Genomic DNA, 26,046 nt, shown 5'->3' with positions numbered 1-26,046 from the left:
TTTTATTTTTTCTCCCCCTTGATTCTTTCTATTAATAACTTCTAAAGTCAACACATACTTTAGTCTGTTGTAAATGCCATATTAGATATCAATGAAATAACTAACGAGCCCTCTTTCAGCTCAGGATAAATAGTAACTAACACCTCCTTTTTAAAAGTGGTTAGGACTGTCTGTATTTGAAGAATGTTATCATTTATTCTTGGATACTGCATAAGTTTTCTGAATGTCTTATGTTAACTAAAAAGTTAGATGTGAGGTTGCTGAAAGATTTCATTTCCTACAGTCTTTTCATAGTCTTTCATTATGAAAAGCTATACTGTGAGTTATACTTGGATTATACTTTGAAAGTTATACTTGGATTTCCTTTTTGCCCTTTCAAAGGCCAAAAAATGTATGTGAGAATGGTACAATAAATGACCCAAATAATATTCCCAATCAAGAACAAGGGATCTTGTTCTTGAACATAGGTATGGAAGGTAAAATGCTCGGAATCAAGATGAAAATGCTCTACATTCACTAGTTGCCTAAAGACAGCGGTGATGTGGTGGTCATTCTGAACCACAGAGGTAGGTTTAAATGGATCTCCGAAACTAAGGAGAGAATGTGCTAACAAAGCAGAGTTCTACAAGAGTCTTGGCCCATGACACGTAACCTAAAAATCTCAGTCAAATGGATTTTCAAAGATGGCCCCAGCAGGCATGAAAGGGGCAGAAATAGGAACTGTCTTGTTTCTGCAAACCCCATCACCCTTTTCTATGATGGGTTTCCTACCATCTCCTTGGTTGCAAGCTCAAAACCTGAGGCATCCTGGATTCCTTCCTCTTTCTCCCCTGACATCTGATCAGTGCCAAGTCCTGCAGATGCTCTCCCTACAACACTTCTTCTAATATCCCCTCCTTTCCATTCCCACAGTCACAATCCTAGCCCAGACCCTCATTCTCTTCAACTGGTCTCCTACAGTCACCTCCTCTCTCCCTACCTCCAGCCTTTCCCCCTCCTAGCCCATTCAAAACCCCATGGCAGATTAATTTCCCTAATACACAGTTCTGACCACGCTACCTCCACGCTAAAACACATTCACAGGTCTTCCACAAAATAGCTCAATGATTTTGCCACCTTAACACCTACATGTTCCATTCTCATGCTCTCTCTGCTAATTAAATGTGTTGACTGACTCTGTGTCACACAAACTCTTCTCTATTCTCAACAACCTGATTGCTTTTACACTTTCTCTCAGCCTAGTATTATCTTTGAATGTCTCATTCCTGCTTTTACAACCACCTCCACGTATGGAACTACAACCCACGCTTTAGGGCCTACTGAAAAGGCTACCTCCTCTGAGAAGAATTATTTCCCCCATTTCTTTTATGCCCCACTATCCATACTTCTAATAAGCATTTTTAGAGAGCATAACGAATGCTACCGTGTTACACACTGTAGACAAACAGGTCTGTCCTCATAACCCTTCCGGTGGCTCTGCCTCTCTCAAATTTCTGTCAGCTGTGAACTTCCCTCACCTCTGTCTCCCACTGAACTATAGAACTAGAAGAGGAAGGGCCCAGGGAACATTTGTTGACTGGAACTTGTTAAAGTGAACTCTCTGGGTTCAAGACTTTCCTAAAGAAGTTCCAAAACTCTTTAAGAAAACTCTTGAGCCAGAGAAAATTATAATTTTTATTTAGTCAGTAACCTTTCCAACAGTTGAAAGACTTGAAATGCTTAATTCCAGACATGCCCCAAAAGAAAAAAAATTTTTTTTTCCTAAAGCAAAAAGAGTCCCACTTACATTTCAGTTCTTTACATTCTAATGTTAACTGCGTAACCTGGTTTTAAGATGAAACAAGACTCTATAGAATTATACCACTGTAATTAAAAAAAAACAGTATTATCTAATATTAATACTTGGGATAGTTGTAATATCAAACACTTGATAAGTACCTACAAAACAAAACAAAACACTGAACTGGACCAGGGGGTCCCTGCCTGATACATTTACAAAGCAGACAGAAAGACACAATACAAAGCAAAGTGATGACAGATGCCGGAATGTGCAGAAGATGGCAGGAAAAAACCCTAAACCTCATTTTCTTCTTTGAAGTTCAGACCTAAGAGTCTGAAGCAGCTGATTTCCACTGCCAATAACCGCAAAAGGACACAAGTGTTTTCTAAGGGCTCAGAGGATGTGGGCTGTTAGATGTCAAACTGAATTCACAGATAAGCGCTCACAGTGAAGAGCCACTCTGGATCTACCAAGATAGGATACGCACCTACACTCTAATAATGGCAAAGCATTTAGGTGGGTATTAACTTGTCCTGAAAAGTAGAGGTAAAAGCTTCTCTTTTGTTCTCAGTGGCCCAGACTGGTTTTAGACCTGCCGGTGAGATCTCTAAGAGGAAATCATTTTTGGTTTTGTTCCAACTTCTAATTCAATACCTTGGCAGCATTTGAAATGGATAAGAGCTGTAAGCTCACATCTGCCTCAGGTGACAACTAAGATAAGAAGCACACAATGTAAAAATGATGAGAGCTTACTCCCCAAAAGCAACTTCAAATGTAGCCTGCTAAAGGTAGTAGTTATTTCAAGTTAACATTAAGTCTGCAAATATCTTGCTAAGAATACTAAAAGATAAGGAACCTTGTCCATAAACCTGTTTTTTAGGTGTTATTTTGGGTGCTGTTTTTGAAAAATATTTCCATGTTAACTATTAGAATAAACTAATAACAAAATTCATCAGACTGCAGTGAGCAGATATGGGGAAATAATTTTTCCAGGTAAACAATATTCACTTCTGGTTAATAGTTTACTGTGGTCAAGGTGGGCCCTAATGAACACTGAGCTGTTGGTTGTTTTTAAGGAAATGATGGCGTGTTAAGGATTAATAAATATTTACTGTACAACTCCCATGTTTCAAGTACCTCCACTGCACTGGAGGAAACACAAAAGCATGAGATTGGGCCCCTGACCTAAAGGAGCTTTTTTTATATAGTCGAAATAAATACAAATGAAACATCAGACGGGAACATAAAACAACATATAGTAAATCCTCAACTGTGAGGCATAGTCAATAGGAACTAGGAAATTTAGGACCTGAAAAGATCTTTTGTGTTTATGAGAACAATTTTATAAAGGAGATGGGACTTCATTCGGGCCCTACTGAATAGTTTTGGGTGGGCATACCTGAAAAGTTGTTCTCGGAAGGGCAGAGGGCTCAAGTAAGGCACAGAAGTGGGGCTTACCATGATATAAGCCAAAAGAAAAAGGACAAGCTGCTTGGACTAGAGCTTCATACTGAGAAGAGATGAAAATGAGATTGAATAGGTAGGTAGGGCCAGCAGGATTTAATGCCACTTTGCACATCTTCATTATTTTATTATATATGTATATTAAGTTTATTGAACTGATGTGTTAGGTAACAGGGAGACCTGGGGGAGGTGACTGAGATTATATATCAAAGCTGTTTGTTTAGGAAGAGAACATATCATATGAACAGACAATGAGAAGAATCCTCTCTCATGACTAAAATGTGTTTTCTTAGAAGGAATGGCCTAGGGTGTGGTCTTAAGTTAATTTCTAAATAGTTGCCATATTTCCATAACATGAACAAAATGAACATTTTGGTCAATTTCCTTGATACTTTATCCACAACAGTATATCAATGTCTAGATGTCTGACATAGGATAAATAAAACTTGAAAAGGATAAGAACAGCTACAATTTCTGAGCAGTTCCTACAAGCATGCTGCTAATGCAGTAAATGCTAGATTTACTGACTGCTGAGCAATACACTAAACACTTTACATATTTCTATTTTAATTCTCACAACAATCCTATGTTGGTCACGTTAACCCAGTTTTATGGTTGGGTTTTATGTAAACCCAAACTCACAGTAGAGAAGTAAGTTGCCCAAAGTCAAGAGGCCGGCAAGTAGTAGATGCAGGATTCAAATCCAGTTCTGACTGGATTTGACTCCAAACTCCAATGACTAAACTTTGTACCTGGATTTATTTTTTCCCCAAGAGGCATCACTGGGGAAAAAAGATTATTAAAAGATATGTATGATTCTTGCAGAGAAAATTCCGTGAGTGTTGCAAGTTCACTGCAAGGTAAGTAAATCTTTCTGGCAACGTAACCATGTGAATTTCCTATACTTTAACTTCAATAAGACACTATTCATCAAGCTTACAGATGAAACTACTGGATGATAAAGTCGAAGTCCTGCTCAAGACACTTAATGATATGTACAATTTGGCCAAGTTCTTAAACCTCTTTAAGCCCCATTTCTTCATCTGTAAACCGTGGATGACAAGAGCCATTTCACAGGATTGTTCAGAGAATTAAGTACTTAGCTCAGGGTTTGTTCCAAAAAAGTGATGAATTAATGTTTGCAACTCATTATTATTCAAGACAAAATTATTGTTCAAGCTTCTTAGACCTACTAGCAGAAATAATTACAAAGTTAGTAGTTCAATAAGGGGGCACTTCCCCCTAATTCTCCTGCCACCAAATTCTAACTTTTCCTTTAAGGTTTAGTCCCAAAATCATCTCCTCCAAAAGCCTCTTCTACCATCACACTCCCAGGCCCAGCAGATGTTCCCATAATTCTGTGTGTGTATGTGTGTGTGTGTGTGTGTGTGTGCGCGCGCGCGCGTGTACTTTCAGTCCTTTTACTTAACATTTGATACAAGTTACCCATTGTGTCTTGACTTCTTCATTAGAAAGGAAGCTCCACTGAGGGCAGGGACTCACTCATTCATCGCTAAATACCCAGTGCCTACTACAGCACCTGGCAGGCAGTAATGGGCAGCACATACATTTATATCTCTATGACACATAGACATTATAACTACAGCTTCTACAAAAGATCACATGTACTCCAATGAAAGTCCTGGAAGAATGGAGCACAACAAACAGTATTTTAGGATGAACTGAAACTTCCCCCATTAAGTCATCTGAGAAAGACATCTTCCCAGGTAAGTGAAGTTTCCTTACACTAAAATAGTAAAAAGCTTAATCAATAGGTTAATTTTAAGAAAGGTAATAATAAACAGTTAAAAGATTAATGATGTCACCATGAACAAGTTTTTTCACAACTGAAGGAAATTATATCACATATAATCAAATTTGGAAATCTTAGGGGGAAGTTCATGTTGTTTTTGGTACATGTTCTCTTATCTTTTGGTTTTAGGTATATAAATCTTGTCTCTTTAACAAAACTCTTTATTTTAAAAAATAAAGATTCTATCTTACTCTATGCTTTCATCGTCTGCAGCACCTACTGGATTTTTGGCACTTAATGGGTATGGGGGGTTGTGTTTAGACCACTAACTTAGTAAGTTTTTCTCCTCACTCAGCATTTTAATGCTTTCAAACCACCTTCAGAGACCTCATCTTCAAGGGATCTTCTCACAATCCTCTGAAGTAAGAAGATCCGGCATCATCACCCCCATGAGGAAACTGAGGTTCCACGGAGAGAGCACTGCCAGTGCCAGGCCCAACCCTTAGTCTCCAACTCTTTCCACTGCCTTACAAGGTACTCAGCTTAATTCAGGATGGCAGATCACCAGAGAATACATTATTACTGTTCTCTTTGCTAATAGAAGAAACGAATCTGCAACTGTGAATTTAGGAATCTGTGAGCCTTACCCTTTCACGCATTCTTGAGGATGCTCTCCACTCAGTAACCATGAGCCCCATCTTCGTGCCCTCCCACACCCACCACCACCACCATCCTTGCCCTTTCCCGGTCATTGACTTACTCAGCCATCCCACGCTGGGAGTGCGCCGCACTCGGGGGTCATCATCCAAGGTGCGGGTTGCTAGGCAGGGCACCGAGTTCTCAAGCGGGCTGCGGGCTTTAGTGTCAGAAGCAGAAGACAGGAGGAGGAGGAGGACACATGAGCAGCCACAGCAAGGATGAGGATGAAAGCATTAATTAAGAAGAAAAAATACTAAAGCAAATCACACAAGCGGGTTAAAGGAGAACAGTGACATATTACATTGACACACGTCCCCTCCCATGACCCTGCACCCTTAGATGGAACAAATTCCAACACAGAATTTAAAAGCCTAAAACAAATTACATTCAATCATCATAGTTCCCCAAGTACCGGTGGATGATCCGCCCTGAAGTTCTAACGTACAAAACATGGATTATATCCAGAGGAAAGATTTACATAATGAACAATAATCTCAAGATGTAAGATCAAGACTGTTAATAACCTTGCACCACATAAGCACACACAGAGGGAAGTTACATAGACTTTTGTAAAGCACGGGGAGCAGGGTGTTATATTAGTAAGGCGCTCTTTTGTGATTTACCCAACAGAACCTTTTATGGATCTTGTACACAAAACAGAAAGCAACATTTCATACTTTGACTTCGGAAATATTTTCCTTGATGAATACAGAACTGGTTCTCAATTCCCTTTGCCTCCTGTTTTTCAGCCCTTCAGGAACATGAGACTAGGATATAGATAAATCAATACCTTAATACAAATCGATGTAGAAATGCATATTAGTTCTCATTTTCTGGTGCCTTTAATACTTAATTTTACTATAATTTTAATATGCGGTGCACCCATGCCAAATCTTAGACCACATCAGAGACAGAATGATGATGTAGGCTAAATATATAGTATGGTGCCCCCAGATATTTTTAATCAATTGGAGAACACCATCAACTTCAGCCTGAAGATAGTTCCATTTGGGTTTCATGTCATCTGTTTTGCTATTCTCATCAAACGCCCCACGCCTGGTAAGAAATATGCAGCATAATTATCCTTCAAGGAACAACAATGAGGTTGGAAATAACTAACCATCAGACTACGTACAATTTGACTTGACTTTTTTTCCCCTTAATAATATAGTCATTAAATGATCAAAGCAACAAACAAAGCATACCCAACCAAAAGCAAAGATGAGATAATCTATTCACACAAGTATGCAAGGGACAGGGCGGACAAACAGTCCTCTTAAGGCTATTGGTGACTGGGGAGGTCAAGTTCTAAATTGAATCAATTATAAATTAATGTAAGTTGATGGCCAAATTTGGGCATTCAGCACGTTATAAAATCTAGAAACATTTTTGTCAATTTATCTGTCTGTGTTTAAAAGCTGTAAATAAAGCCAGGACTTGTGAGCGGGCCATCTGCACCAGCACCTGTTTGAGGCAAATCTGATGTCTTTTCTTTGCAATCTGAATTTTTAATTGTTTCCCATAATTGAACTTCTTTGCAAGTTTTTATTGCACTAAGAAAAATGAAAAAGGGAAATGAACCAGTTGAGATTATTCCAAAAGTGCTTTTGTTAAGAGGGAGGCATGTAGAAATATATATTATCACACTGGCCAACTTTCACCTCCCATTTCTTTTGACAACTGAGGGACCCGCTTAGAGAGCCAATATTCCTGCAGGCTTAGCTAAAGGAAATGGAAGAGGTTAGACAACTGGCAGCTATTTATCTAGGTCCAAGAAAGCACCAACTAAAATTCCAGATCAGTGAGAACAGACAGAGGTTAGGAATGCAAAGTAAACTCAAAAGAGCCTTCACGTTCTTCAGCTGCTGAAGAGCAGTACAAAGCTACCCAAATTCTATCATTGATACCATGGCTTGCTCCTAAAATGAGTACATGAGGTCAGCAGCTGCTCCAAAACTCAGGTGCTGATGACTGGTTTTCCCCAACAGCTTCTCTCTCTTCTACTCCCTGCAACATGTCAGTGCGTTATTTGTTGGGAATGCAAGGTGGAAACTCCTTTTTGCATATACAGCCTCCGCTGATACTAAGCCTCACCAGCAAGGGGACAGTGGAATGGAGCCTGGCACACACTGGAAAGAACCTGGCTCCAAAGACAAGCATGAAAACGAAACTGCCCATAGAGACTTGGCACCTGTGTTTTAGAAAAGCGGATTGGAGCCATCTGGCCGCTTACCCTCATGAAAACTGGGAGACTCACAGCATCCATTACTCATATTGGCAAATTCCAACATGTTGATTTGTTAGACCCTCTGCATACTTCTGTGCAGGAAGAGACACAAACTCCGTAACCCTTTCATGTTGCTCTTCTTCTCTTCACAAATTTACTCCAAAGATAAAATGTTGAAAAGTTGTTCTTAAAGCTGAAGCCAAACTTTCTATGATTATAACATGGTGATGATGTATTAGGTAAGCCCTTTCCAAATAATGCTTTCATTGCACCTCGTCTACACTTAAGCCAGAAAATAAACAACTTAGCTTTGCTGCTATCTTACATATTCTCTTTTAAAGCCCTTTTGCCTGACTTCAGGCATAAGCAAGGTAGACACTGGTTTATATTATTGTGACTTGATGAGGAAAGATATAGCTCTAAAGATTTTTGAGTGACGGTTTTCACTATCTAGACTGTAGAAAAAGGTGTTGTGAGGAGAATTTTTTTTGGGGGGAGGGGGATAATGACTCTCATCTTTCCAGTGAGAATCAACTTGTTCAAAACCATCAATCCTAAATCTGTTCAAGTAAGGGTGTCCCTACTTGAATCAGGCAAATAAACCAAAAAGCAAAACAAAACAAAACCTCTCTATCAAAAACTTTTTTTTAACAATTCCATTGAGAAGAAAACACATTTTACTCATGTTAAAATTTTAGGACTCTTTCAGGATTGCAATGTTGTATGTTCAAACAGTTATTCAGCACCTACTATGTATTCCACACCATTATTTAGCCAAGAAATTTAACTCAGGAGTTTAGCATTATTTCACCTGTAAACACATGACACGTTGCCTAGAAATCTCCATTTAGAAAGCCAATAAAGACACCCAGCTGCCATGTTTGGAATGGACTCCTGCCTAGACATAGAATGACCTCAGAGCCCTTCAACATCACAGGGTTACAGAAAGTAACAGCCCTGGATGCACTGATGCATGGGAAATAAATTATGGTTTAGGGAGCTCATTACCACTGCACTGTAGTTGAATATGAATATTGTTATCAAGTGCACTAGGTTCCCCCATTTTTCTACTTTAGGGCAAGTTATTTTACATTTCTGAGCTTCAGGTTTTTCATCTGCAGTTGGAGATGATACAGAAACATCAGAAACATCACAGGAAACAATGCCTGGTACATAACAGGTGTTCAGTTAATGGAAAGTATTAATGTTGTTGCTATGCTACTACTACTATTGATGGAACAATATTCCCTTTGTTCAACATCCTGAAGGGTGTTGGAAAAGATGAAAGACAGCAACGTCGGCCTAATTTAATGCAACTTTAATTTCAAAATGTGATTTTTAAGAAATAAAGTTGATAAACCTGAAAAAAATCTCCTTTCGTCCTTTGCATTTATCCTGAAACAGCGTTCAAGTAAAATGAGGCATGCTTTATCATTCCTGAAAGATTTTGATATTCTTCCCCCTTTCTTCTTTTGGGAAGACATGGTAAAGACTCCATAGTGTTTACATCTCATGTCTCTATTCTGCCTTCCCTCATTCCTCATGTTTTCCTCTCCTTCCCTTTCCTCTCCTATTTCTCTTTTATAGAGACCAGGGCAGGGAGTAGGATCTACACCTACTCTCCTATCTGCTCTCAGAGCAAGCTGAGGCTGGGGAAAGCGAGACTTCACAAGGGCAGCTCTATCAAGAACCTCAAGCCTTGGAAGAAGATTTACTGCAGGTTGGCAGCAGAAAATCAGTTAAGGGCTCTTTTCCAGAGAAAGAAAGAAATGGAGAAGAGAATATTCATGTGTGGTAAGATAAGACAATGAGAATCATTCCAATCCTTTACTTCATCATAGACCCTGGTTATGTAAAACAGACTTGCAATTAGTAAAATTTTTAAATTTGTTTATTTCATGGTAACATCCTGCTATACATATATTATTTGTTAATAGTTAAGAACTGTCATTGCTCAGACATACTAATCAGTCTTTATACTCTAGGTTAAAAATATTATAAAGCCCATGAGTGGCACCTCCTTATGTGTTATCTGGCATCTGTAAAGTTGATAATGAAAGTAGTGCTGTTTTAAAAATAAAACTCCAAGAATGTTTTCATATATGGAGCAGTGGGGGAAAAACATTAAAAGACACAGAAAATAAGAGAATACAAAATAATGGTGGGAATTGAAGTTCTGTCTTTAGTTTCAAATCTGAAAGGCACTAAATTTTCCCCTTAAAATATTTCTGAATAATAGCTGTTCCTTACAATGATATCTCATGTTATGATCATTAAATACTTTTCACAGAGACATCTCATTTACTCCTGGTTGTATACATAGAATAAGACATTACTACCCTTATTTTACAGATATAGAATCTGAGGCTCAGGAGATAATGTAAGTTGCTCAAACTCATATGGCTACTAAGTATTACTCCCGGAGTAGGATGAAACCTTCGGAGAAGATGGTGCCATGTCTTCAAGGAGAAGATTATGAAGTAGGTCTTCACAGAAGGTCACAAGGCTTATGAGCTTTTCTCTACATGGGAACCAAGACAACCAATGCAAATTTCTCATTTCACGGCTTATCTATAACAATAAATCATTACTGTCTTTCAAAAATTCAAAAAAAGAAAAAAGTAGGTCTTCAATCTCAAAAAAGAAATGCTCCCTTGTGTTATATCTCTTAAGCCTGACTCTTCATTGCTATAAAGAACAGACTAGACTAGCAAATACTGGGAGGGCATGACCCTTGGAGAAAAATGTGCTATTGTGTATTTAACGATCTGAACATTATAAACCTGGAAGATCAGTCACCTGTCTGGGGGAAGGAAAAAAAATAAGAACGGTGTCTGATAGATGATTCAGAAATACTACTGTTATTAAGGAATACTTTTATTCAGACATTTTTTAGAAACTTTCCATGGATTGGTTCATTTAATTTAAGGCTGAGAAGAGCTTGATCATTCATTGAATTCTAGCCAGGACATTCATCTGTGCTGTGCAAATGAACACAGAATTAGAGTTCTGAACAAAACAGATGGATGTGTGCTGCTGGTTTTCAGAAAGAGCTGGTTGTACGCAGAAAGGCACCTGGGAAGATGACTCTCCTCTGAAGGTGATGTGGGCCTATCAACTGACCTATTTCACAACTGGAGAAGCACAGTGACCTGCTTCTGGAACAGAATTTTTGAGGGAAGTTAGGGAAATGTCTGCCTTACCCACTGATTCAGAGAGCAGGTCTGAATTCAAAGGTTTTGGGGGAAAGGGGAACTGCAAAGTAGAATAACCCAGCCAGAGACAACTGGGGTAAGCTGGAATCCAAAACCCAGACAAAGGCTAAGAAAGTTTAAAGGGACTGAGAAAGCCGCCAAACCTGGCAGTGGTCCCTGCCATATCCTCCACATGCCAGTACCTAGGCAGCCTGATCAAATACCCAAACCAAATAGCTGGAGTATGCCTAACCTCCAATCGGGTGCAAAGCAGCAAGAGCCCAGCCAATCCTACTTACACTTCAATGGGGCCTGGAATTACTAATAGAAAAAAACTGATTTCTTTTCATTGTTTGTTCTATGTTGCTAACCACTATCTATGTTATTATAGGTAACAGCAATAGACTACACTTTTTAAAATACCTAAAGGTGTTGTGTGCTAATGTCAGAAACAGCAGTGTGGGAGGAGTTAGGAAGCAGCATCCTGCCTGGAAGATAACACTGAAAAGAGGAATCTGGGGAGAAAGTAAGGGGTGGCAGTAAGTGGTAGGAGCAAGTGGACTGCATTTCTCATATGTGATAGAAAAATAGAAAGTGGTGAATCCAGATAAAATTCAGGCGTTCAATCAGGAGAAGGCCTTGGGTCCCCATAACTACAGAAGAGGCCATAGTGCACCAGGAGAAAGCCTGGAGGAAGCAGCCTGAGGCCTGGGAGCCAGCTGCCCTGGCTTGCAACTGCCAGCTTTTCCAAATCCTCGTCTACCTGCTGGAGCAGCTTTAAGTCTTGGATTCTCAGTGTGGTTTAGGGTTTCCCTGATAGCCAGCAAAGAGGAAAATCAATGATGGGGACAGAGTATTCTGCAAGAGGGCTGTGATGAGAAAGGGGTTCCTTCTCTCTCATTGCTAATGAAATGGTATTGGTATCACTTACCAAAGGGCAGAGGAAATATATCAGCATGATATCCATGAGATTCTTCCAAAATAGTAAGTTACAGAGCAAATATCACTCCAGAAAATACTCTTACTCAATATGAGATTTTTCTTCCTTAATTGTGCTTAAACTTATTACATAGAATTTAATATTATTTGTTGAGTGATTACTATGTGCAGTTACCATTCTAAACATTTTACATCTATTATCTCATTTAATTTTCATTATCTCTGTTTTATAAACATAGAAACTGAGTACTAAATTACCTTTCCAATTTTTCACTGAAAAAAATAATGAATATTAGGGTCATAAAATTGGATTGGACAAAATGAAATTCATAGTCTAGATGCAGTTGGATAACCAAAGTCCCTTCTCAGTAAAGGGCATCTGTACTCCCAGACCACAGAAGGAAAGGATTTTTATGATAGTCTAGGGGGAAAATGAAGCCAGGAAAAGACCAGGGACAAATCTATGATGGCTTTGCCCAAATTCCCATAAAGGGAGTGAAAGCTGAATACTCACATTAAGGTTCTTGGTTCTTAAGTTGGGTATTGTTCATCTTTTGTAAGATTAGACAATACATATCAAAACTATCCATTTAAATGGTAAATGATTTTTTAAAAATCAGATAATCCTATAAAACATGACTTTTTAAAACAGAGTTATCAGGTAATCTTGTCAGAAATCTCTTACTAAATATTTATTGACTGAATACTGATGAGGTATAAACTTTACTTTCACTTTCTAATAAAACATGAACTAAATACATCTTATTTGATTTTTAAATACTACCAAGGAATATTCCTAGGTTTCAATGTTATTCTTTCATAGTAAACTAAAATAATTCAGAATTATTATCTAAGTATCTCTGACCAAATTATTAAGTAGAACCACATGTAACTGGCGATAGTCAACTTCATTTTACCTACAAAAAATGGCAATTTCATATGGTTCAACCTAAAATAATAGTGAGAAAGAAAAAGAGGGTAAGGTAAAGGAAAATCTAACACCAGAGGAAATGAAAACTTCATTAATTTCTTCATGCAAAGCTAACTCCATAGAAATACCTCAATTAATATATTGAGAAAATATAGCACTTGCCTAAAATTTAGTACCTTGCAGACATGCCCACCAGAATTCACAAATATCTTGGATAAATGGCAATTTCACAATAATTAACATCTTGGAAGCTAGCCTTATTCTTCCCTGATTTATTAAAAAAAAAAATGCTTTTCATTTCTTTTTAAAATCGTTAAGTCATCTTAAATCCAAAGCTACATCAGGACCCAAAATATTAGAGTTAATCTTTGGCCACAGCTAGACAGTGGTGGGCTGGTAATGCATGCACTGGTAAATGAAAAGCAGCTTTCTGGTGGAAAAGAGTGTGTGTGTGTGTGTGTGTGTGTGTGTGTGTGTGTAGTAAACTTTACTGCTATAAAATACGTGCAGCACACATACAAATAATAAATACACAATGCTCTACTGTAAATTGCCTAGAGCCAGTTGATTCTCATAGAAAGCTTTTGTTGATTTTTACCAAACTCTTCTATTAGTAGGCAACTTATGATCTCAACTGGCAAACAAGCATAGGTGCAACATCCATGTTGAACATCCATTATCATATATGCTAATGAGTAAGACAAAAGTGAAACAATGAAGATGTACGTCATTATGTGTGTACTGACTTCACTCAGTCATCAATGGTGTGGGTGACTCCTTCATTAAACTGGATAACATCTTTTGAATACTGAAAGAGTATTTCCTCAATTCCTTGTGATATTCACATTTTAACAGCTGTTATGGACTAAATGTATTCTCCCAAAATTCATATGTTGAAATCCTAACTCCCGATGTAATGGTATTAGCAGGTGGGGCTTTGGGGGCAGAGTCTTCATGAATGGAATCAGCACCCTTATAAGAAGAAACAGGCCAATAAAGAGCTTAAAAAAAAAAAAGACGAAACAGGAGAAAGATGATCAATCTCTCTGCACCACATGAAGATAGAATGAGAAGGTGGCCATCAACAAACCAAGAAGAGGACCGTCACCAAGAATCACATTGGCTGCATCTTGATCTTGGACTCCCCAGCCTCCAGAACTATGAGAAGTAAATACTCGTGTTTAAGCATTTATACCAGTCTATGGTAACATATTATAGGAGCCCAAGCTGAGATAATGGCTATAGATACTAGATGCTTTAAAGTTTAATCTGCATTATTAGCATTTTCTATATCCCTTTTTTAAGTCTAGAAACAATTAACAAAACAATGTATCAAGTCCTGATTTGTAGTGTTTGCTGATTTCTATGGTGTACATACTACCATCATGATTGATTACGAGCTTCCAATATGAAGTCCCTGAATACAGAGTTGGGAAGAGGTGACAGTAGAACACTATTTTATAGCATTTCTACCACACAGACACAATAGATGAGAATAACCTGAAGAGGATAGCCTATAGTAAAATGCTATCATGACTAAAGCTGGCAGCATCCTGTATCTATTTTCTAAGCCTGTGATAGGAAAACCAAGGTGGCTTCAGTTTATCTAGGCTTTTACATGGGAATATTAGAATCTAGCCCCAACTACAATAGATATATGATTCTGATTTATTAAAGTAACAGCAAAAGTTCTATAATTTTTTATTTTAGAATTTTATTCTAAGAACATTTCAAAGTGATTAAAGATATTAAGTATTTAAAAATCTTAACATATAAAGATAACTAACTTATAAACTTGCAAGTTAAGAAAAAGTGCCTCTAGAAAACCAAAAATTCGCCATCTGATAATCTATAATACTGTACCTTGGAGGCACATGAAACGCATTTCTATAGAATCTCTCAAAGCCAAATCTTGCCTCTGGATATTTAAAAGGAGTTAGGTAACACAAAGGTCAATAATATCTTTTAAAAGGCCTAATCATATTCCACGGTTTAGGATGTAAGCTGATCAGCTGAAGAGTCAGAAAGAAAAAGAACTGCCTGCCCTTTCTACTTGCTTTCTGCCCAGCATCTATGGCATTTCACATGTGAGAAGCTGAGTGACAAACCCAATTTCAACTTTCCTCCGAAGTACAAAGATCTACTGATAGGATAAAAGATTGAATGACAGGCAATATCAACTCATTAGTTGTATTCCACATTCAAATACTTTCCCCTAAAGCACAAGATACTGGTTTCCAAGACCCATCTGTTCCTAATTTCTACTCTGCCTAAACTTCCGTGAAAATGAAGCTTGCACCACACGGGTAGAAGGCACCCTTGCTCTGCCATGTTCATTCCTTTTCTCATCGCAAATACGGCAACATTTGAAAACAATGCACTTTCTTGCTTCTTTATACTACCACCAACTTTGTGATAAAAAAATAAATCTCCAAATCATAAAATTTCATTTTACGTGAGAAAGAGGATAACAAATAAGATATTAAACAACAGACTTGTACTTTAAATGCCATAATTTTTTAAATGAGTTGTCTTTAAAATTCTTACTTGTGACATCAGCTTAAACTGTTTATCACACAGTATTTCCAACCACTAAACTCTTCAAAATGCTATTTAAAAAATAAACAAAACAGGAGATATACAAAAATCAAAACATTTCCAGTCAGCAGCAATATTCCAGGTAATGGTAGAACCATCAAATTGTCATAGGAATGTTCTAGATTAGATTCCTCCTTTCGTGTTTTTTTACAAAGAGCATTTTTATTTTAATTATTTGTAGCCTGTTGGGCTTCAAAAAAAACTTATAGCAGCAATTAAATCAATATAAAAGTCACTCAATAAAACTGAACTTTTCATTTGGTTCTGCTTAATGACTAAACATTCATTAAAAAAACTACATGGAATGGTTCCAAAATATAGCAAGGTTTGCTAATAGTAAGCTCTCTCCCAGCCAACCATTAATTTTAATATTAAGTCAGAAAACCTGATTTCCAGAAGTGGAGTGGCTGAGTTAGAATTCAGTTTACACACTTCACTTAGTCCACCTTTTCTGTGACAACATCTTTTGTTATTCTGAAAGTACAGCTGAAAACAATGAATTAGAAGCTCCCTTATCTACTCATGTCTCTTAATACTAAAATGACTGGGGGTGGGATGGGAGAGACCTAGTTTTACCAGCCCAAAGCTTAGCAACTCTTTCCCCCGTACCTTTGTTTTCCATACCTCATGGAAATTAACCTCTTCCTTAGACCGCACCAAATCATGAAATTTATTCAAGACAAAGACAATGATACAGAAGACACTTTGCAAGAAATTCTGGTAAATGCAAGAGAGTATAAATAAAACACAGTGCCTTTCTTACTGCTATACGATGGGGTTAATATCCTACCTTGAATAATTATTCTCACACCTAACTACCAGTATCATATAACAAAAGAGCAGATGGTCTTTTAAGCAGTAAAAATAATATGGAAACTTACTTTGATGAATGATTATTTATAGGCTGGACACCAACTCATATACCAAGCAAACACTTCACAATACGAGACTATACGAGAGTATTTATCATGTCTTAGTCTATTCTCCTAATTCTGACAAACCACCATGCTGAAAGCATATTCCTTGATGTACTCAATGATCTACAAGTCTGCTGATTCACTGGAAACATTCAGTTGTTTTATTATAGCATTATTACCAACCCTCTCAGTCAATCAGAATAGGCGTATATGGAGTAAGCAAGGCATCTTGGCATCTGCAGCTTACAGTAACTGCTGAAATCTTTCCAACAGGACTGCAAACCTGCCCAATTGGATAAAAAGTGTCATTATGAAATGGCTGTGGCACATGAACTTGAGAAAAGAAGAAATAAGAAGAGAGATTAAAAAAAAAAAAAGGTGACAAGATGTGGAGTAAAGGTGAATGAGGCCAGTAAGCCAGGCAGCCCTGCATTACCATTATCAGGGTTGGTAAACATCCTACTTGCGCTGGAGACTGTCTTCCCAATGTCAGCCAGGGATCGAAGGTTGGATTTCTTGGTTTGATGCCGGTGCTTCCGGAGCAAAGTATAGGTCACCTTATCCTTAAGGTCAGGTTTCAACAGGCCTGTCTCAATCTGATGGTCAACAATCATCTCTGATACAAAAACAAAGCAAAACAAAAACAAAAAACGAAACTCAGTCACAAGACCACAAAGTTAATTTTTTACTCTAATTTTATGCATGTCATCCTCAAATTTAACATCAATATATTATCTTCCAAATTTCCAACTTCTCCCTGTCTGTGAAGGTAAAGATACAGGGTATAGTGCTATTGACATTAAAGAAAGAGTTTTAAATATTCCAGTATTAATTATATGTTTAGAGAGGAAGAACTGTCTTGTAAATTATTTTCAATGCCAGTTAATAATGAATTCACGTTAATCACAGTCTTCTATGAGTAACACAATAAGTAATTTATATTTTCCAACTGTTTTGTTTAAAAGTAAGATTAGAAAATTTCATGAACTCTAACATAGCAAATGTGCCAGAAATATAAATGATATGAAAAAATCTTGAAGACAGTATGCAAAATTTAACATGACATTATTGATTTTTAAATCTATTTCCCCAAATTCTTCTGTAATGCTATATTTTCTTTACAATGGGACAAAGTAAAGAAAAATAATACCTTTCCCCATATCAGGTTTTTTGAACACTGATTAATCCAATGAAAGAAAGATTAAAGTACAAAGTTATGCCTTAGTCTTTTCTAAGAAGAGAGGTTTATTCTTCTTGTTTAGCTCCAACTAAAGCTTCTCCAATATATTCTGTTAGTCATTTTAAAGTAAAACGTGGTCAAAATTTTCTATAAATTTTAATATCTTAGTCTTACTACAAAAAAAACAAAACAAACTAAAATTTCTATTAGCTCTAAACCACTTTCTCACACTATTTACAAAAATAAACTCAAAATGCGTTAAAGATGTAAATGTAAGATCTGAAACCATAAAACTCATGGAAAAAACATAGGCAGTACACTCTCTGACATCAGTCTTAGCAATGTCTTTTTAGATCTGTCTCCTCAGGCAAAGGCAACAAAAGCAAAAATAAACAAATGGAACTACATCAAACTAGAAAGCTTTTGCACAGCAAAGGAAACCATCAACAAAACAAAAAGACAGCCTACTGAATGGGAAAAGATATTTGAAAATGATGTATCCAATAAGGGGTTAACATCTAAAATATATAAAGAACTCACACATCTCAATATCAAAAAAAAAAATCCAATTTTTAAATGGGCAGAGGATGAACAGACATTTTTCCAAAGAAGACAGACTGATGGCCAACAGACACATGAAATGATGTTCAACATTACTAATCATCAGGGAAATGCAGATCAAAACCACAATGAGATATCACTTCACACCTGTCAGAATGGCTATCATCAAAAAGATAACAAATAGCAAGTGTTGGTGAGGATGTGCAGAAAAGGGAATCCTCCTACACTGTTGGGAATGTAAATTGGTACAGCCAGTATGGAAAACAGCACTGAAGTTTCCTCAAAAGATTAAAAATAGAACCACTACACAATCCAGCAATTCCATTTCCAGGTATTTAGACAAAGAAACAAAAACACTAATTCAAAAAGATAATATGCAGCCCTATACTCATTGCAGCATTATTTACGACAGCCAAGATATGGAAGCAACCTAAGTTACCACTGATAGATGAATGGATAAAGATGTGATATATACATACATACGTATGTATGTGTGTGTGTATATTATGTATACATATATAAAATGGAGTATTACTCAGCCATAAAAAAGAATGAAATCTTGCCTTTTGTAACAATGTGAATGGGTGTAGAGAGCATCACACTAAGTGAAATAAGACAAAGACATAACAAATGATTTCACTTATATGCAGAATTTACAAAACAAAATGAAGAAACAAGCAAAATAGAAACAGACCCAAAGATACAGAGAACAAACTAGTGGTTGCCAGAGGGGAGGAGGTGAGGGGGTGGATGAAATGGCTGAAGATGATTAAGAGGTTATAAACTTCCAGTTATAAAATGTCATGTTATATAATGAACAGCACAGGTAATACCATCAACAGTATCATATTAACTTTATGTGGTGACAGACAGTTACTAGACTTATCATGGTGATTAATTCATAATGCAAATAAATGCCAATTCACTATGTTGTATACCTGAAACCAATATAATACTGTATGTCAACTATACTTCAATAAAAAATAATAAAACGAAACAGCCTTGGAAATATCTTTCCCCAAAAGTTTCTAAGAGCTCTATTTTTCAGAACAGTTCCAACTAGAAAGGATAGCTGGGCTTCAAAGAAATTGCTCCATGGGTGGGTCTGCTGAAGGATACGTTTTACTCCAACAGAAAACAAGAAGTCCTCTCTCACCCAAATCAACATGTCAGCAGTATGACATAAATGTAGCCTGGTGCATTCTCCTCTAATGTCACATCACAGGTCGACATACCCTCTGTCCAGAATGGGGCACAGGACAAAACATCACAGAATCTGTGCAAGATGCAATGGCGGGACAACATTTCACTGACTGCAGACAGAACTGTTATCGCTAGCAGAGAACCAGAGCAATAGATCTCGGGCCCACCTGCTCCGGCACACAGCTGCATCAAGTACACGTCAATATTTTCCTCTTGCGCAATCTTCTCCGCATACAAAAGTGGAGAAGAAAACAAAAGATCTTCTTTCCCAAGAGTCTGACAAGAAAACTGATGGTACTGATAGGATAACAGCATCTCCGAAAGATTCCCATCTCTTTGTAAAGAGAAGTTACAGATGTTCGAGGGGCTTTGCTTGGGCATGACTGCACCTCTCATTAGCCCATCTTTTTAACAAGCACTCACGGAACTGGTCTCACAGCCAGAAGCTGACGATTCACACAGGGAGCCAAGAAGAGGATGAATCCAGGATTTTCCATCACATGCCTTACACAGATGCTGTAAATATCATATAACACTGGACAACCTGGTAGAGAGCCTGGGCAAAGCAGGAAGAGTTTCTCCCATAAGAATGTTTTGGATTGAGGGTGGCCTTTAGCTCTGAATAATTTTAACTACACAAACCTTACACAGTAAAACTCTCAGAACAGATCCTGTAATTATAATTAACCCCTCTATTCCTCAGTAAAATATTTAAGTGCTACTGAACACAGCCCCTCTACTTTCCCTTTAAGTCTTAAAGTGGAAAATCCATTTTACAGAAGAACCATAAACATAAATAGCCCTGGCATATTTGCTGCAAGTGTTATCAAACTCCTACTCTAATTCCAGGGTTGTGGATTAGAGTGTTTCTTATCTACCCTTCCTGGTGGGGCCTCCCTCTATTCTTGCCCGCCCTCGTAATCTCAAACCAATCCACACATATGTACGGCCGGCCCTCTGTTACTAATGTCTGGAAATCACCAGTTAGAACAGGTTAAAACATCTGTGTGGCTCATGCCCTTCATTAAGTTTCCATAAAAATGGCCCACAGGGATCTTTTAAGCATACACTACAAAACCGTTCAAGGAAAGTGGAGGCAGTAACATTTCACAGCTACACTGAAATTAAGCCTTCCGTGTTCAAAATCCCACAGACATTACCCATTGGGAGAGAAAGTGCCAGCGCAAGACGATCACAGAGCTGAAAGGAAGCGCAGGAAGCATCAGTTTCAAACTCTTGTTCCACAGATGAGAAAAGAGCCCGCAAGAGGAGCTGCTCACAGATACAGCCTCATTAGAGGCAACCCACCCCCCAAAATTAGACCAGGTTTTCTGATTCACAGTTGAGATATTTTTCCATATCACATGATATTTTTCCTTTCTTCAAAGAGGAAACTTTAGACCAAAAATAAATAAATAAAAATCGAAGAGAAGATGGTCATGCAACCCCCCAAAAAGGTCAAAGGTAGCATTTTTAAAATAAACACAAAGGCCCAAGAAATATTCAACTTCAAGACTAACAGACAGGGACTTCCTGAGCGGCACAGTGTTTAGCAATCTGCCTGCCAATGCAGGGGACATGGGTTCAAGCCCTGCCCCAGGAAGATCCCACACGCTGCGGAGCAACTGGGCCTATGCGCCACTGCTGTTGAGCCCATGTGCTGCAACCACTGAAGCCCGCGCGCCTGGAGCCCATGCTCCGCAACAAGAGAAGCCCACGCACCACAATGAAGAGTAGCCCCTGCTCTCAGCAACTAGGGAAAGCCCGTGTGCAGCAACAAAGACCCAACACAGCCAATAAAAAAATAATAAATCCAATAAATAAATAAATAAATTTATTTAAAAAAAAGACTAACAGACAATTTAAACAAACTTACACAAATGTAACCAATTTTATGTTAATCTGTCAAAGTGACAAAATGTAAAAGACCAGTCTCCAGTGATGTGAATGTTGTCTGCAATAGACAATGCTGCACGCGGATGACGATAACAAACAGGACAACCTTTCCGGAAGGCCACTTGGCTAATACAAAACAAAACCCTTTAAAAGGTTCAAACCCTCGGAATATTTCTCCACTAGAAACCTATAATCAGAAGATAAGCAATTTCACCAAAGTATAACAAAAATGTTCATTTCTTTTCTTTACGATAAAAACTGAAGGCAACTTAAATGCCCAGTTATAGATTATTAACTATTTTGCAGCCATTAAAATGTTTATACTTATATTTAATAACATGGAAATATTCATATTATGTTTTTAAGTTAGAAAGGGCAGATAGATTAGAGGGTTATAGTATGAGCCCACTTTGTAAAATAAATTTCATCTATGTAAACAGAGATGTGCTGAAAAACTGCTGGGAGGACAGCTCTGAAAGATAAGATTACTGGTATTTTGATTTCTGTGTTACATTTTTCTGCATTACTAGAAATTAACATATTTTAATTTTGTGATAAAAAATACATTACCATTTTGAAAATATAAAGGGTGTTAAAAGCAAGAAACAACATGACTAATATATCTGCAGACAGGCTCAGCTCAGGAATGCCTTTAAATATAAAAATGAAAGCTCCAAAAATAGAGCTACATTTTCCTAATCCATTTCCCATTATAATAAGATACCTGAAATGGCTTACAATTTTTTTTTTTAACTTAGGAGGGGAGAAAAATTCCCATGTACTTGGCTTCATATGTGAATGACACTCTTTACATGTAAAATTATAATATGATAGTAATGATAAAGCTATTAAAATAACCTACAAAAATGTTCTATCCTTGAAATAAGACAAATTTTCTATTAGCGTTCAGAAGGGGATCTTCATGAAGGAAGCTGGGAGATCCTGAAGACAATCAGAATGAGGCTGAATTCTGCACACAAGTGTGAGGAGTGACACCCATTTAGGCAGTAGCCCACTGCTGGTGGCCCCACCGTGGTGATGGTGCTGCACCTACAAAGGGAGGGTGCCCCTCAGAGGCCACCGGGAAGCAGCAGCAAGCGGGCTGCAAAAAAGGATAGAAATCATGCTACTGTTTCTTTGATATAATCACACCCGTCATGATTTCTATTTCTTCTTGTTTGTCGAAATAAAAGTAGGGTGAAGGGGAAATACATCTCAAGACTTAGCTGCACGTAATTTTCAACTCAATAACAGCACCATTCGAGACAACAAATCCACTGCATCCTCTGCTAGAAAAAGATCTTTTAATAATCAAATAATGACAGTACCTCAAGTTACCGTGCCCTTTTCTTATCACCTGAAATGAAATCAGGGCAGTTTTCTGTTTTTCTTTCATGTTTTTTAACCTGCTGTAAGGATTTGATTCTTTCAGAGGATTTTTAAGTATTTCTTTTCAGCCACTTATACTCTCTCAAACATGCTCTTCTCCCCACACCTCTAAATCTGGTCCTTTTTTTTTTTTTTCTTTGCTTTGCTTGTGATGTGTGTTATTTGCCTCTGAACTGTTTCTCTGTGTTATCAGCTCCAGAATGACAGCACTGGCTCCCTGCCTGCTTGCCTCAGGGATGGTAGAGCAAACATAGTACTGAGTGATGACACCTCCAAGTGACCTAGTGGTGTCCAATTTTAAAATTTAATGACATTATTCAAGCAAACACGTGGAAGTTAGAGGGGAAAAAAACCACAGCTGATAATAAAAAGTAATGGAAAATTAAACTGAGAATACAAAATGCTTGCCGAACCTTTCCTAAATATAGTGAAGACCAGAACCTCTCTCTTTGGGTGTCGGCTAATGAGGCTCCAGTGTAACGTAGGACTCTGTCTTCTACCACGTGGAAAGGGTCAGTTAGATATTGAAGACCAGAAACTTCTTAAGATGGCTCTTTTAGGGGCTGAAGATCCCAAAGACAGTTTTACAGAAAAGCCCAAGTATATAATTCAACTTTAACATTCATCACCCTTGTTGACCAGCTCCAGGCATAGCAAAGAAGCTGTGAGGTTGTTTCTAGCTCCATCCACTACACCTTTCAGAATCTTTTCTCCTGCTCATGAAGTCCCCGAGCATCTCTTGACCTGACTCAGTCTACACTCAGCCCCTGCTAGGTGACATAGAAAGATCTGGATAAACTCATTTACACTAGCATAGTCATGGAAGTAAGTACAATTACGCCTGAGGTCCTCGTTCAATTTTAACAACACTGTGAGAGATCTACCTTCATCCACTTTTTTACAGATGAGAAAAGGAGACTAATGAGTTAAGCAGAGTGCCTTGTCCGTGGTCACACATGCTAGTAGGGGTAGACTTTAATTAACCTGCCCCCCCCCCACTTTAAATCCACCATTCTTTCTACAACACCACTCTGCATCTCATGGAATGAATATATGACCTCTGCCAAAAAGCATGTATATTTTAATAGAGAACAAACCCTAGGTTCAGTGAAATGAATCTCCAAATAGTCAAATTTCAGGAAGTAACCATGGTCTACAGCAGGACTGTTTTTTTCAATACAGGAAAACTGCCGATGACCCTCAAACCACAACAAGTGTTCTCCCCCTAGATAGCCTACCCATTGCCTGGTCACAAGTTTAATTCCCATTTTGCTCTGCATTTAGGCACCTCTGACTTCTAACTTCAGATATCTTTGCTCCACATTAGTTCTTAAAGCCTGAAAATACAGAAACTGCAATTCTCACTCAGAAACTGGACTGATTTTTATTAACCATGATACTTTTTTGGATAACAATCTCTCTTCCAGCTTTTAACAAATAAAGTCAGTGAAACAAACAGCCTGGATAACCATTCCTTCCCTTTGCTTCTCTCTGTCTGTATAGATGGGCTTCATCTTCCCTAGGTACAATAATCCAGCATCTCTCCTCATGTACCAAATGTCCATTTTCAGTCTCACCTGCTTTGTCAAATATGAAAAATTCTACATAAAGCAGTATCTCCTACATTATCTTCTCATTACCTATGTGGACGTGGATTTGTAACAACCCATTTACAAAGTGGTAGATTTGCAAACCTAATTTTAGGGCCTAGAATAGTGTCTGGCACACTGTAGAAGGTCATGTACCACTGCTGAATAAATGTATAAACTAATTCATTCTGTCCACCCAGCATTTTCACATTAGTCTTTCTCCTTTCTCCACTTGCACCTTAAGCACTTCAGATGCAAGGAAAGTGTGGAGCTTCCTTGTAAATCTAACTAACAAGCTCCCTGAAGAAGAAACGGATATGTACAGGTTAACAAGATATATGCCTGATTTGAGAACTAATCTCTTTCAGCACAAAAGCTCTAGCCTTCCCACTGTCCATAAAGACACAGATGCCATAGACAAACGCCTTGCCTACAGATATTCAAAGAAATTTTGAGATCACACAGGAATTTTACACTGGTCAGTGGGGCCACGATCCACATCCTCTTCCCACAATCCCAAAGCAGGCACACTGCAGGCCCCTTAAGGAAGTGCACTAAATCCCTACAGGCCCTGTGGTCACCAGGTTATGGCATTTTCCTAGGAATAATAAGCAGAGCCCTTGCACCTCTCCTTAAGGAAAACATGATCTTCAGCACGCCAATCTGAAGGATAACAAGGCAGCTTAGGCCAGGCTCTTGCTAGAAAATAAAAACAATTACTACTCTTTGGAATGCAGCAACGTGTGCCCAAGGTGTTCAACATGATGAGTTAATATTCACTACACAACACTAATTACAAAGATGCCAAAGCTGCCCTGTACCATGAGGTTCAGTGACTTGCTGGGGGTTATACAAATGATCCTCGGCACCACGTGACCTGACTCAGTCATGAATCCATAAGGTTCTGCTGGCTCCTTGCCCCACCCAACTTTCTCTATGTACAGCTAAAGGAGCTTGACTTTTACCTACAAAATCAGCCCAATCGAGGTACCAGACCTAGACCAGTTTCCTTCTTACAGAAGATTCAAACTTTATTTTACAGATGACAAAACGGAGGCCCAGAGAAGCTCAGCGCAATATCTAAGGTCAAGGAGTTCTAGAAATCGAGTGTCCAGACTTCCAGTCCAGTACAGCCAAGGATGAGGGGGGAATGTTCTAGTTAAAATATTAATCTTATGCTAATAAGTGAAGGAATGCAAATCTGTACATATAAACATGGTCCCAACTGTAATTTTTAAAATAACATAAAAGTGAAGAGCATGAGAGAGAGGACTGAGAACCAAAACTGGATGGAAATATGCCAAAATGTTAACAATGGCTATGTCCAGATGGAGGTGTGATGGATGATTTTGTTTTTTTCTCAATATTTGTCTGTATTTTCCAAATTTTCTGCAATAACCCTTACTAGTTTTATAATGTAGAAAAGAGAGAGAATAAATGTTATAGAATATTCAGCTCCACTTACACTAGAAGTCATCTGCGCTGAAAGAGACTCGCGGAGAGGTAGGTAAAGCAGAAAAAATGACAGCAACTTAAGACAACATACTTACCCACCAACTGTGGAAGAGAAGAAGCCTCCCTGTCCAGCATGATGGATCCTTTCTCCATACATGTCCTCAGTTCAAACAAACTATGAAGGGACAGGGTGGCCACGTGGGGCTTGCTCCATCTCTCCCCACCCTGTTCCACTTTTTCTTCAAACTTAATCCACCTAGAAACATGAGAT

General features: G+C 38.1%; 1 protein-coding gene across 3 annotated transcripts in view; it reads right to left on the bottom strand.

The window, feature by feature from the left end:
• SLC4A4 (solute carrier family 4 member 4) overlaps positions 1-26,046 on the bottom strand; it is a 336,115-nt gene that overhangs the window by 172,281 nt on the left and 137,788 nt on the right. For 2 of the 3 annotated variants that reach the window (XM_057726750.1, XM_057726752.1), the window contains exons 5-6: positions 25,871-26,031; positions 16,939-17,118 (exon numbers count right to left, since the gene is read on the bottom strand). In XM_057726750.1, the coding sequence (XP_057582733.1) occupies positions 16,939-17,118; positions 25,871-26,031 (341 nt within the window). The remainder of the gene's footprint in view (positions 1-16,938; positions 17,119-25,870; positions 26,032-26,046) is intronic. The other variant, XM_057726751.1, reaches the window with a different exon arrangement.

Source organism: Hippopotamus amphibius, chromosome 3 (assembly GCF_030028045.1).
Source record: "Hippopotamus amphibius kiboko isolate mHipAmp2 chromosome 3, mHipAmp2.hap2, whole genome shotgun sequence".
Classification (NCBI taxonomy): Eukaryota; Metazoa; Chordata; class Mammalia; order Artiodactyla; family Hippopotamidae; genus Hippopotamus; species Hippopotamus amphibius.
Note: the sequence above shows the minus strand (reverse complement) of the source record. Positions and strands in the feature narration are given on the sequence as shown.